The sequence below is a fragment of the Anopheles ziemanni genome, chromosome 2, assembly GCF_943734765.1.
Source record: "Anopheles ziemanni chromosome 2, idAnoZiCoDA_A2_x.2, whole genome shotgun sequence".
Lineage (NCBI taxonomy): Eukaryota > Metazoa > Arthropoda > Insecta > Diptera > Culicidae > Anopheles > Anopheles ziemanni.
In genome coordinates, this window is record NC_080705.1 from 90,833,361 (window position 1) to 90,846,796 (window position 13,436).

At 45.3% G+C, this 13,436-nt stretch overlaps 2 protein-coding genes across 2 annotated transcripts; both read left to right on the forward strand.

The window, feature by feature from the left end:
* Positions 1-1,966: 1,966 nt before the first annotated feature.
* On the forward strand, positions 1,967-9,320 carry LOC131282311 (acetyl-coenzyme A synthetase). Its single transcript, XM_058311731.1, has 7 exons — positions 1,967-2,391; positions 5,936-6,131; positions 6,292-6,511; positions 6,603-7,068; positions 7,139-7,307; positions 7,394-7,583; positions 7,648-9,320. Exons 1-7 carry the CDS (start codon positions 2,081-2,083, stop codon positions 8,088-8,090), a joined length of 1,995 nt encoding a protein of 664 aa, XP_058167714.1. The 5' UTR covers positions 1,967-2,080; the 3' UTR covers positions 8,091-9,320.
* LOC131294719 (inositol monophosphatase 1-like) lies at positions 8,403-11,975 on the forward strand. Its single transcript, XM_058322763.1, has 5 exons — positions 8,403-8,447; positions 10,761-10,874; positions 10,993-11,126; positions 11,192-11,557; positions 11,625-11,975. Exons 1-5 carry the CDS (start codon positions 8,403-8,405, stop codon positions 11,884-11,886), a joined length of 921 nt encoding a protein of 306 aa, XP_058178746.1. The 3' UTR covers positions 11,887-11,975.
* Positions 11,976-13,436: the final 1,461 nt, after the last annotated feature.

A 13,436-nucleotide genomic window follows, 5' to 3' on the forward strand; every position in this document is an offset into this window, starting at 1 on the left:
TATGGTCCAACAGAAATTATATGTTAATATCTTTAATTAAATGGGGTTAAATTGTACGTGATTCTAGTCACACGCCGCTGCAACTACGCAATGGGCTGTGCTGTGGTTAGAACGCATACAAGATTGTCAACAGCTCAAAGTTCAACGTGAAAGATGACGAAAACCTTAAGGCGATGCACTTCCCATCATTTCCAAATATACAATTTCTTATCAACCCTCGCGACTCTACCCTTTTGAGTGATGAAACCACCAAATAGGACAATAGGTGTTTCACTTTGGAGTAATCATCGCTGCCGCGAACTTTATCGCACGATCAACGGTCAACGGGGTGAGACTTTCAAGGTAAAATATTGCACCAAATATGCTGCTTGCTGACAACAGGCCCACTTTCGCGTTCGTAAATTAAGCAAAAACGCGACAACATCGACAAAGGCACACTTCCGCAAGCGTGTTGTGGAAAGTTGAGGTCAGGTGTGCGATACCACCGACACACCGGCGACGATGCAACTTGACCGAATTTTGACGAAATCGGAGTCCGTGGACATAGGGTTTAGTGTGACCGAAGGCCGTTGCCCCACAGAGTTATCAGGACGGATGAGTAATGGGTAGGCTTTGGTTGTGATACTGACACAAGAAGAAAATACCAGTAAAAACGCTATCTTACAATGTTTAGAGAAATGAGAATGTTTCCCCAAAAATATGACTGTAATGATTCACAAATTGCGTGAGTTTAAAAAACATATGTTCAGCTGATACAAAGCTCTAGTTGGGTCACTGTCGATTGGTTTCCAAACTACCAAAAATTATAATTTAAATCAAAACGAATCCTTGAAGAAATCTAAACAAATCTTTGCAAATAAGGACATCTCACCTGTTGCATGCGATAACATGGTTCTTGTTTTTGCTTCTTCTCTAACTAATTCACTACTGCATTAACTATAATTAGCGTTCTTGTTCCCTGCCAAAATTATGCTATGAAAAATATTAAAAAAAAAAATCACGAGTCCTTTCTTAAGAAAAGAGAGAGAGAGAGAGAGAGAGAGAGAGAGAGAGAGAGAAAGAGAGCGAGAACATTGCATACATGAGAGAAACAATGAAGAAAAGTGAGAGAGCATGCCTGGTACGTTTTTGCTATCAGACGCAAAGACTGGCGCAAGAAGAAACCGAGGAGGATGGGTCGCGCCACGCGGACGTTCGAAGAACACGCGATAGTCGATTTTTAGGAAGAAACGGCACCGAAGTGCGTGCGGAAGTGCAGAGGCCAGACGCGCGCGGTTGCCATCCGCCGTATAACGACTTGCGCTCGGTGCTGGGGAATACTCAGTCGTACGATACAGCCCGAGCGATTAGGTTCGAATTGCGGTCGAAAATCCTGAAACGGAACCGGACGGAAATAAAAGGTTAATACCGTGGTGACTAAAACCGTCCACCGGTCTTTCAAGTGCTTGGTGGCGTGTTGTAAAATTGTAATTGTTTGACTCACTTTTGCGTGTGCGCGCGGAGGGGTATCGTGCGGGGTGAAGTAGCACGCGGCACTTCTGCGTAACAAGCGAGCGAGAAAGAGAGCCAGAGAGCTAGGTCGGCGCTAGTAGTAAAAAAGGAACAAGTGTGTACGATACTCGTACAAAACAACAACAACTCGGCCAGTGACAGATATCATATGCGCGTTACGGTGCTCGGTTCACCAACCAAACACCGCAAGCAAGAGTAGGCGCGGAGTGTTTGTTGTGCTTTTTCGCGGAACCCGCGAGCGCAAGAGGTGGAAAATTCTCTTCAAGCAAACGTTCGCGATTTTGCAATAGCGCCCGTCTCAGTGCCGATCGATCGCTTGACGAGTGAGAAGGTTGCCTTCCAGGACACGCGAAACCCCAGTGCACTTATGAGTGAACCAACAACGAAAACAACCCATCAACATCGTTTTCATCCAGCGTCCGAGCGAGCGTTGAACAGTGGAGAAAATTGGTAGTGACAAGAGTGGCAATCCGTTTTCCCAGTGGAGAAAAAAAAAACAAACCCCATTGACACAGAACACCTAACGCATATCAGTAGTGATAAGTAGTGAACGCAAACGGTGTCCAGAATGCCCTCGGAACAGCAGGTTTTCAATCCGCATCCGGATGTCGCCAGCAAGGCGTACATCAACAGCGTGCAGCAGTACCGAGACTTCTACCAGCAGTCGCTGGACAATCCCGCCCAGTTCTGGGCGAACGTGGCCAAGCAGTTCCACTGGGAGACGCCGTACGATCCGAAGAACTTCTTCTCGTACAACTTCGACATCTCCGAGGGGCCCATCTTCGTCAAGTGGATGGAGGGTGCATCGACGAACATTTGCTACAATCTGCTCGATCGAAACGTGAAGAATGGCCTCGGCGATACAGTGGCCTACTACTGGTAAGCATGGCGGCATTCCCCGAATTTTCATTCTTTCCCGTAGGTCCTTGCTTTAGCAGCAGCCTTCTATCGGGAATATTATGTAACGCAAAATAACTTCCGTAGTCCTGCAAACACGATTTACATCGAGAGCGAGAAGGCCAACGAGTAAGGGGATTTTTTATGAAAGAGAGCGCATACGCAAGGAGCATCCTGCTTTGTTTCGCCTGGCACCTCTGATGGAGAAGCCTGGTGGCAGGATGCGCCGTTTGGAACGGTGCACAGTACCAGCTGAGAGCGCGGAACTTTATGGAAGGTCGCAGAAGGGCTTCGGCGGGAATTGCGGTAGGCCAAACGCAGTTCAGGGCGAGGGCTTACGTCAATTTGATTCATTGATTTTTTCCTTCGTTCCTCCTGGCTCTGTTTTTAGGGGGTAATCTATACAAACACACACACTGCGGCTTACGTAGTTTCTAAGCTCATTCAGCAGCTTTTTTTGGACGCAATAGGTGGTCCAAACAAATCGTCCGAGTCATGCAATACTCCGAGGGGTACTTGCGTAGGTTTCGGATTTGGGGTTTCCACCCTCCTCGCAGCTACCATCCGCCAATACCTGCGCAATCTTTGCTTCCGTTGTAAGGAACCTGAGGGTAGTCTTCGGTTGTGGACCCACTTACAGGAAAATTCAACCACCAGCTATCGGTGCTGCACCTTTTATGTGTGTGTAAGCAAATGAATAATTGAAGGTGCGAGGTGTTAATTCAGGTCGATTTAATTCGCTCTCCTCCACACCACCGCTCCCGGTGGGGGTTAAGTCTCCATTGCCGCGGTCCACCGAACTCCAGCGGAGGTTGGCATTCGCAACCCCCAGGACGCACAACGAAAGGTTCAACCAAGAGTCTTACTTTCAGCGGCTGGTGACCGTTGAAGTTTCTGTCGACCAAACAGCGGACAGCTAGTTGTGTTCACGACCGATGGTCCGATTATTCTGGAACAGTAACAAGCGGTTGTGTATCATATGGCAATGGATCAAATTTCGGCACGAGACCAAAGAAAAGGAAATCAGAAGAGAATGTATCCAGAGCTGCAGGGGGAATTGTTGAAGGTCGTGGTTTAAAATAGAACGTACCCCACAATTTTTCGCCATGAGTTTCGCAAGGCGTGGAGGTCGTTCGACACAGGGGGAACACCTGCATCTTACGGGACATACAACAATCGAATGTAGTGCTTCACTTCCGGCTGCATGTGAAGTCGAAGCTTGGAAAAAAAGGAATGTCCGTAAAGCCGCGATTCCACGGGGCGGCCAATGCCGAGCGTGCAAATGTTAAACGGAATCATTCTAGCGAGAACATGTGCGAAACATATCAACAGGTTGACGGTACAAGGTTGCTTAACATTGACCCTTACCGGCGGCACGACTGGCAGTGGCTGATTTATTCATTTCGATAATCAACTAATAGGAAGGTTCCTTTTATAAGGGATCACCGGCAACTCTAGTTAATTGGAATGCAATGTGCGCACGGTCAATCGCTCCCTGGTCCCAGCCTGAAACGCAGCTATGAGAATATCCAACGGTTGTAGAGGAAATATTTTCACGTTAATCGATATTTTCAATTGCGTCTTGCTCAAACGTGAGGGTAAAATCTGCAAATGTCTTATCAGCGTTAGCAGTTAGTACCATCTGCCATTCGAAATTCTCCATCCCATCCTCAGTTCGCTCAACCCCTAGCGCCTTATTGTTCGGTCATTAATGGGGTGTTTTTCGCCCCGTCGCAAGCAACCGATCGACATTGAAGTGTGTATTTGTTTACATTTCGTCATCGAATGGCTTTCGCGTGTTCCGGACTTTTGCGAAGATAAAAAAAATGAATTCGTGCCTCTGCTGAAGGAAAAAAATCGATCGTTTTACGTCATCAATCGCTGGTGCGAAGTGCTTCGGGATGGTTGGTAAATATATCGTGTGTCGCAAATCTGTTTAGAATACACCGGATGATTGAATTAGGCAAGAAACGGGTTTTTTTTTCTGTTGGAAACTTATTGTTTCAGCATTGTCACTTCAGCAGCACCTGGCCGTTTCCAGTCGGCTGAGAGCATTACTTGAGAGAACTTTGGAAGAAAAAAAACTCAAGGCCAAGACCGCATTGAAGCATCTTTCCGTGCCTGAGTAGCATTTCGTAGTGGCTCCGAAGTGGCCTATCATACGCCACCCCCTCCTAGGAAGCGACGCCACTGTCCGCTGTGAACTTAGAGGCACAAAGTCTCAGAACACGAAAAACAAGTGACCGACCACACGTGACGGGAAATGTTGCTGCAATGATAATGGCCGTTCTTTGATGGCGCCGGGCACTCAAACCAAGATGCATATGCCACATCTTCCGGTTAATGGAGTGGCAAGTAACTAACTTGGAACCCTTAGTTTTCAGTCTTACTTTATTTTATACTGCATTTAGTATGAAAAGGAACATAAAAGTACCGAAGGAAAATAGCATAAGGTTATTTTGAGCAACGCAACGTTTCGTTTAAGTGGTTTATTCTTTGCTAATTACTATTCAGGAAGAATTACACTAGCGCTGTTAAACATTTTGCTTCGTTTACGATGTATAAAACGTGTTTTTGTTATTTGTGAGAGAAGGAAGGTATCTAAACACAAACGCTAAAAAAATCATCCTCCAGCCGGCGGAATTAGCACGCGGGTGGACAAAATGGTTTGTTTTAATGGAGACTTCGTCAAATCCAAAGCGTGTCCAACGTGCCTACCTTGGCTTCGCATGAGCGATGAAACGTGATTACGTGATACTGGCCAATTTGTGCGATGTTTGTATCATTTTCTTTCTTTTTTTTGCGGGACTTCTCTATGTTATCTGTCTATTATCTTTTAATTGTAAAATCATACGACATGAAATCAGGGCTTCCGCAGCCAATTGGCTTCCACACTGAGTGCAAGAGAACTTACAAAACCTTTGTATTTCAGATCGAACACAAGATTAGAGTTAAAAGCGATGGCGTTTCGAAGATAATTTCAAAACACTGTTCAAGAATTTAAAATGTACCACGAGCGGGTCGCGAATTATTTATTTTTTTTTTTACGTCATAAATTTGTCCCTGTTTGGTTGCGTCAGTGTGTTGTATCATTCATGAATTTTATATCAACCTGTAAAACTTTCGCGTTGACGTCAAACCCTGCCAAACAACCCCGACAGTTCTTCAGAAATGACAGAAAATTACATCACGAGATGGAGCTCCATCAGCAAACCTCAAAGACAGCTCTGATTGATTGTTTGACGTTTAAAGTCTAACTAACTTTTAAACAACGGTCGAGTGAAAGTTATCACACTCCGACACTCCACGGCCAAGGTTAAAACCGTGGCATAAAAACCGGGTGACTTTCGGGACGCGTCCTGTTCCGTCAGCCCGATGGATTATAGAAACCACAAGGAGCGAGATAAGGATAAGGTGGGGTGTAAGGACCGGTTCAACCAGGTTCAAGGAAGCCACAACACCCGATCGGGATTTACGCGGTGGTTGATTAACCTTTTTTTTTATTCCTTTCTTCTACGTCACCCAGGGAAGGCAATCACCCGGACGACTACAGTCGGCTGACCTACCGAAAGCTACTGGAGGAGGTATGCCGCTTTTCGAACGTGCTGAAGGCGCACGGTGTGCAGAAGGGCGACCGGGTTTCGATCTACATGCCGATGACCATGGAACTCCCGGTTGCAATGCTGGCGTGTGCAAGAATCGGAGCCGTCCATTCGATTGTGGTAAGAATGGACACAACACCACTCGGTTAATGTATTCTGAACTGAGCTCGACGAAAGAATACCACCGTGTGTTTGTGTGGCCACTGCTTTCGTCATCCAACTGCCAACATACTAAATGGTCGTACCAATTTTTTTCTTTTCTTTGCTCCCTCACTTGTAGTTCGCCGGTTTTTCGTCCGATTCGCTGGCGGAACGTATGCACGACTGTCAGGCGAAGGTGCTGATCACCGCCGATGGGGCCTGGCGTGGTGAGAAAATTTTGCATTTAAAAGAAATCTGTGATACGGCGATGGACAAGGCGGAGGAGCTGGGCCACCACGTGGAGACCTGCATCGTGGTGTCACATATCAACCGCGTCACACCGGGCAACGTCGGTTGGGATGGTTCGTTCGATGTACGTAGAACGCTGGATCTTTTGTTTTTTCATTCGCATATCTTACTGACCTCGGATTTGTTCCTTCGCTTCTTTACAGACTCCTTGGAGGGATGGCCGCGATTTCTGGTGGCACCAGGAGATGGAGGAAGCCGAACCGTCCTGCTATCCGGAGTGGATGGCGGCCGAGGACCCCCTGTTCATGCTGTACACCAGTGGTTCGACGGGAAAACCGAAGGGAGTGCTGCACACGACCGCCGGCTACCTGCTGTACGCCGCCACCACGTTCAAGATCGTGTTCGACTACAAGCCGCACGATATCTACTGGTGCACGGCCGATATCGGTTGGATCACCGGCCATACGTACGTTTTGTACGGACCGCTAGCGAACGGTGCCACGTCGGTAATGTTCGAGGGCACCCCGTTCTTCCCGGAGAACGATCGCTACTGGGAGATCATCGATAAGTACAAGGTATCGCAGTTCTACACCGCACCGACGGCCATCCGTTCGTTGATGAAGTTTGGCGATGAACCCGTACTGAAGCATGATCTTTCAACACTGAGGTAGGCAACTGATCATGACAATTGACGTAAGAATATGTTTTGAATTTGAATATGCTTTGTCCTCTGTTAGGGTACTCGGTAGCGTAGGAGAACCCATCAACCCCGAAGCATGGCTCTGGTATTACCGTGTGATCGGTAAAGAGCGTTGTTCGATTGTGGATACCTTCTGGCAGACGGAGACTGGTGGCCATGTGATCACTCCGCTTCCGGGAGCAACACCAATGAAACCAGGCTCAGCAGTATGTACAATGACGTTGGGTTGTGCCAAAATCGAAACGCATATAGCTCATAACATTTTCGCATATAACTCATCTTTTCGGTACAGTCATTCCCCTTCTTCGGCGTGAAACCAACACTGCTCGATGAAAGCGGCACCGAGATTAAAGGCGAGGGCGAAGGCTACTTGGTGTTCTCCCAGCCATGGCCAGGAATGATGCGTACGTTGTTTAACAACCATCCTCGCTACGAATCTACCTATTTCTCGAAGTTTAACGGCTACTACTGCACAGGCGATGGTGAGTTGTTGGCCATCCATGTAGGAGAATATTGTACTAATCGTTTACGCCTTTCAATACACAGGTGCTCGCCGTGATGCCGATGGATATTACTGGGTGACCGGACGTGTGGACGATATGTTGAACGTATCGGGCCATCTGATGTCCACCTCGGAGGTGGAATCGGTTCTCACCGAACACTCGCGCGTTTCGGAGGCGGCCGTCGTCTCCCGGCCACACCCGGTCAAGGGTGAATGTTTGTACTGCTTCATCACGCCAAACCAAAACGAAACATTCGACAAGACGCTGATCAACGAGCTGAAGGTGCTGGTCCGGGAGCGTATCGGGCCATTCGCGCAACCGGATGTCATCCAGCACGCCCCAGGTCTGCCGAAGACACGCTCGGGAAAAATCATGCGACGAGTGTTGCGCAAGGTTGCAATCAATGACCGGGATGTGGGCGATACATCGACGCTGGCGGATGAAAACATTATCGAGCAACTGTTTGCCAACCGACCCGTCAACTAAAGACTTTCGCCAAGGCAAGCTTGACCCAAGCAAATTGCTGCAAATGTCTATAGGTTGATTTCCATTTCCACTGATACGCACGGTAGAAGATCGTGCGCGCCGCGCTTGAGGTACAATTGAGTAATGATTATATTTCAGCGGCCCGTCTCATTAAGGATACCATCTAAATGAAACCATTAAAAAAAATACCCTACACTAATGCTGGACATCGGGGAACAGACGCAGGCGCTATTGTTTGCTTCAGTACGCTGGACATTCATTGTTGTAAGAACGATCGATTTGCTAGGACACCACCGGTACGCGAACAACATCATGGCTTGCCAGGGAATGGTATCCAAAAGTGGATACTGGATCCAGGTACTAGATTTAGTAAGGCCACAGGAAGAAGGGCACAGGCAATGCGTTCGCTAAAATGAGAAGAAGCAGGGCAGCTTATATGAATATTACCACTCCCGGGAAAAAAGTTAATCTGAATGGATGAATGATACTATAAGTAGATGTTATTGCATTCTAAGAAATTTAAGGCTAATTGTTTTAGTATTAAACAATACAATGCTAGTGCAGGAGCAAGGGAATGCGGGATGCGTTCTTCGTCCTCCCGAGTGTTTGAAATCTCAAGGGCTTAAGAGAAATCTACAAACTGATTCCATGCGTGTGATGCAAGTGATAGGGCCGTGTGTGGAAGGAATCAGGTCAACCTTGGACTCACAGACACACCAGGGACTTCGCATGGCGAAAGGACAAATGTTTAGTGAAATTGAACGATCGAAAACACACTCACATCGCACATACCCACATACATTATCAGAGGGTTCTGCTGTAGCGTTTGCTTTATCCTCTCCATCTCTCCTTCTCTCTCGGTGAGAAACATCCTTTTATTTTATCACAGTGATAACGCACGCACAGTCCCTACAAACACAAACTACTAGTGAATGCAGTGAAACACCGATATTTTACGTTTTATTTGTTACTACACTTTAATCCTCTCTTTATAAGTTTTATCACAAATAAACTCTCACAAAGCTTAAAACTAGGCACCATAATACACCAATCGTTATCCATTACTCATTTCACACTCCACCAAACTAAGCCGCAGATCGATGACACCAGTCCACAAAACAAGAGAACTTCTCACTTAAGTTGCCGAAAAGATCGAACGCAACATGCTGGGGATTCCCACTTTTAGCGCCTAGCTCTCAGTAAAAACCGCCCAAATTGAAAACATATCATTTTCTGCCGATGTTGGGAGCATATTTGTAGGAATAATCAATTCGATATGCTATACTTATTATCGATTAGCGTTTATCAAATGTTACAATCCTAGTGCAAATGTTTCGGGGGTTTGCAAACCTCACACTCTGTGTTGTTATTTGGCCGAGGTGGGAAGCGAAAATGAGGGGTTTTCTAGCGCGGGAAACCTTCGGACCGATGGTTTCCAATTTGCACATTCTGTTAGCCCTTGCCTTTGTGGCAATTTGCTATCATTTTCCTATCATTACCCGAACGAAACATATCATGTAGCGTGCCTGCAGAAAAAAAAACAAGCGAATCGGTGGAAGAGTGCGTGCGCCAAACACACGCACATTCCCACTGTCCCCCGGTTGCGGTTACTATTTTTAATCGTTTATATTTGACAAAGTTTTGCGGCAGGATCGTGGATGTTGGAGTGACACATATGTTTAAAGCATCATTTCCGGCGCCTCCCGGTCCTCCATCATTTTAACCGTTTGTAAAACTGTGTCGGTACGCATGTATCTATTCACTGTTGTTCGTTTCGTGAGTCTATACACAACTTGGAAAAGTAGAGCTTAATCCAAGTAAAGCATGATTGGAAAAGTAAAACGTAAAAACCATGTACTGATGAAATGATACTGGAAAACATAAACTAAACTACTGAAATATATACATCCATATGCAATGAAAATGGTTACTTCATATTGTTTGTTATTGGGACTTTAAAATGTAATCTATTGGACCAACAAATTATAGGAATCATAGACCGTGAGGTGGTTCCACTTGCTCAAATCGACCAAAAGTTTCTTATTTAAATTTGAATATGTTGAATGCACGTGGTCGCTTTGTTCGTTATCAAAATGATGTTGTCCTAATGGTGTACAATGGGAACGCATTTCATTATATGGTTTAAGTTGTATTTTCACGTAAAAAATCTTTTGTCCTTCTTGTTTTCTCTATAACTTCATTAAATTTAAACGAGACGAAAATATTAACGAATAAATACCAAGTTTCGAATGCAGGGCTGCCTTTCAGGTTGTCAAATCCCACAAATTTTAATACAGACTCAACCTACTTGCAATGCCTTGGTTTCAACCATAGGTTATTTAGTACGGTTATCTCAAAAGGGATTTGGCGGCATTTTACTTAAGAAAGTCTGTTGTAATCAATAAGGATCATCAGTTGTATTACTTATATGTTGTATTAACTTGGGAACAGACCTTCTTTACCATTCAAAATTATACATCTCAACGACTGTTCGTGAAGTTTAAACGACGGTAACTGTACTGTCAAATTTGTTTGGACGATGAGACCAGAGTTTAGATAAACTATGGTTTCACTCGGTGTTGTTATTTGTAATCGCGAAGAACAGAAACAGTATCAATTTATGTTTTGAAGCGTAAACACTGAAGTACTTGGTAGAATTGTTCAAATTAGATCGTGAATTACGCATATAGTACTAAACATTTTGTAAAACCCACATTCATCATAAGCATGAATCTCGACGAGTGCTTCGAACATGTTTTGGCACTGGTTGAAAGTGCCGGGCAAGTAAGTTTTTACAAAACATTAAAATGTACAGATTACAAGTCACGCTTAGGGAATAGTTTTCCCTCCGACGGTTAAGCAACACGTATCGATTTTCACTTAAACGTGTCTTCCATTGTAGGTGATTGCCGCCAGAAACTCCCAGCGGAAAACGGTGGTGCAAAAATCAAGCAACATCGATTTATTGACGGAAACCGACCAGCAAGTGGAGCGCATGTTGATGGACGGTATCTCCTCCAAATACCCTGATCATAGGTAAAGAAAACGTGGTGTCTTATCATTGCGTTAGCATTCACCTTACGTTCCCCCAATACTACCAGGTTTATTGGGGAGGAAGAGACAAGCGAGGGCAAGAAAGCCGAGCTAACCGAAGCCCCAACCTGGATCATAGATCCCGTGGACGGCACGATGAACTTTGTGCACAGTTTCCCCCATTCTTGCATTTCCATCGCGTTGCTTGTCGACCGTGTGGCCGAGATTGCCATAATTTATAATCCCATCCTTAACCAGAAGTTTACGGCACGCCGTGGTAAGGGTGCGTTTTTGAACGGAAACCGGATTAGCGTGTCGGGAGAAACGTCCCTCGAGGGTGCCCTTGTTACGACGGAGTTCGGAACGAGCCGGGACGAAGAAAAAACTAAGGTCGTGTTGGAAAACATCGGCAAATTGGTGCGAAAAGTTCATGGGTAAGTTTGCTCTGCCGTGGTCTGGGTCCACTTTTGAGCCTTATTATGATCACCTTTGTTCGTTTAGAATGCGTAGCCTCGGTTCAGCCGCTCTCAACATGGCCATGGTGGCGCTAGGTGGAGCCGATTTCAATTACGAATTTGGAATTCACGCCTGGGACATTGCGGCTGGCGACTTGCTGGTCCGTGAGGCAGGTGGAGTGTGCCTCGATCCGGCCGGTGGTCCGTTGGATTTAATGTCCCGTCGGGTGCTGTGTGCTAGTTCGCAAGCACTAGCCGACCAGGTGGTCCTCGAGCTGACGCAGTTCTATCCAGAACCAAGGGATTAAAACATAACTAAGGCTATCGGAGAACGCTGTTTGAATCGTCGATGGAGCAGACGGTTTAATGTACTTACCCCATATATGTACCCCTGACAAATTATTGGCTCTAAAGTCCAAGAGTTTGTCAAAAACTATATACCGAAAGTAATAAACGTTGTTGAATGTTGTGTTATTATCATAAAGTAAAAACCACAGCTGCGTTTAACTTTCTTATGTCTAAAACATATCCGTTTTTTTGTTTATTTTACCAGACAGCATACCCTGTATGAAGTGTATCAATCGTGCTTCGTACTGTTACTCAAAGAATGGCCATCGATAATTCCTTCCCCACTGCTTTCTTTCGTTTCCGCTGTTTTCAGAAAGTTGGTTTGGTGTTATCCAACCAAAATTAATTCCTAAGGCGAATAGACAAACGAAAAACGAAAACTAACAAAAACAAAAGTCGCCTACAATCGCCCTTACCATTCATTTCCAAAGCACAGAGGCCGGTAGAATTTCGTTTTATACTCGCACACACAGTCGAATTGGCTAGTTAAGGTATCTCTAAATCGCTAATCAAAGGCAGCAACAAGTGGCATAACAAAATATATTAATTTATGTATTCAAGAGCTAATATAGAGTCTATGTCGTAGTCTCATTTCGTTTTCCCACGGGGAGTCTCTTTAGCTGCGGGTGCGTATATATTAGCTTCCCAAGACCTAGCGCCAGTCCACTTCCTGCATTCCAGAGAGTACCGGAAGAAATAACAATATCGATAAATAGAGCTGGAACATTCCGTTCCGTCCGTGCGATGCAATATAAAATATATATAGATGTATAAAAAAATCTATCTCTTTAAAATATCCTTTACAACCTAGGCTACTCAATAACACGCATTGAATGCGGTATGTTTGTGTAATCGTTTTCCTGCTAAATTAAAATAAAACTCGCCTGCTAAGACATGCTCGCCTGCTAAGACGAGGCTGCCCGTGGCTAAACGGTAAAAATCGATATGCTCGAAAAACGGATGCGTTAATCGTCGGAGCCGTGGAGCTCTGGTTTCATCACATAAACGCGCCTTGTTACAGGTTGTTTTCCAACTTCGGCCTTCGGCTAGCACAATTAAAATTATCAATATACCCCGCGCGGAATGGCGAAAACTTTGCACCCCATTTTTTTTCCCCCGTTTTCCCACCGGTCGTCTGCGGTAAAGGCCAGATTCTCGGCTCTCGAACGATAGAAGAAGTAGAGATGCGCTTAAAATTAATCATCGTAAAAGTTACAGCACCAGTTTGTTCACTTAAGTTTAAAAGTCTCAATTTGCCTAGTATCTCAAAATCCGCCTCCCGCCCCCTACTCTGGTTTTGCTTCATTGCTAAGGTATTTGTAATTAATGATTGTAAGATTTCTCTACATCGGCCCCCTCATGGAGGAAGGGCCGACACATTGCTCTAGGTTGGTTGATGTATATATATCTATATATATATATAAGTTGTATTGGGATTTGACTAACTTCTAATGCAAATAACACGACACGATCCTGGTGTTCTACAACTACTTTTGCTGGTTCATCTAAG

Excerpts from the sequence above, each read along its gene's own strand:
- LOC131282311 (XM_058311731.1), top strand. The coding sequence starts at position 2,081 with ATGCCCTCGGAACAGCAGGTTTTCAATCCGCATCCGGATGTCGCCAGC. Across the intron at positions 6,132-6,291 it reads GAGCCGTCCATTCGATTGTG|TTCGCCGGTTTTTCGTCCGA; the intron begins GTAAGAATGGAC and ends CCTCACTTGTAG. Across the intron at positions 7,069-7,138 it reads CATGATCTTTCAACACTGAG|GGTACTCGGTAGCGTAGGAG; the intron begins GTAGGCAACTGA and ends GTCCTCTGTTAG.
- LOC131294719 (XM_058322763.1), top strand. The coding sequence starts at position 8,403 with ATGGCTTGCCAGGGAATGGTATCCAAAAGTGGATACTGGATCCAG. Across the intron at positions 8,448-10,760 it reads AAAGTGGATACTGGATCCAG|ATCGTGAATTACGCATATAG; the intron begins GTACTAGATTTA and ends TGTTCAAATTAG. Across the intron at positions 11,558-11,624 it reads TTGGTGCGAAAAGTTCATGG|AATGCGTAGCCTCGGTTCAG; the intron begins GTAAGTTTGCTC and ends TTGTTCGTTTAG.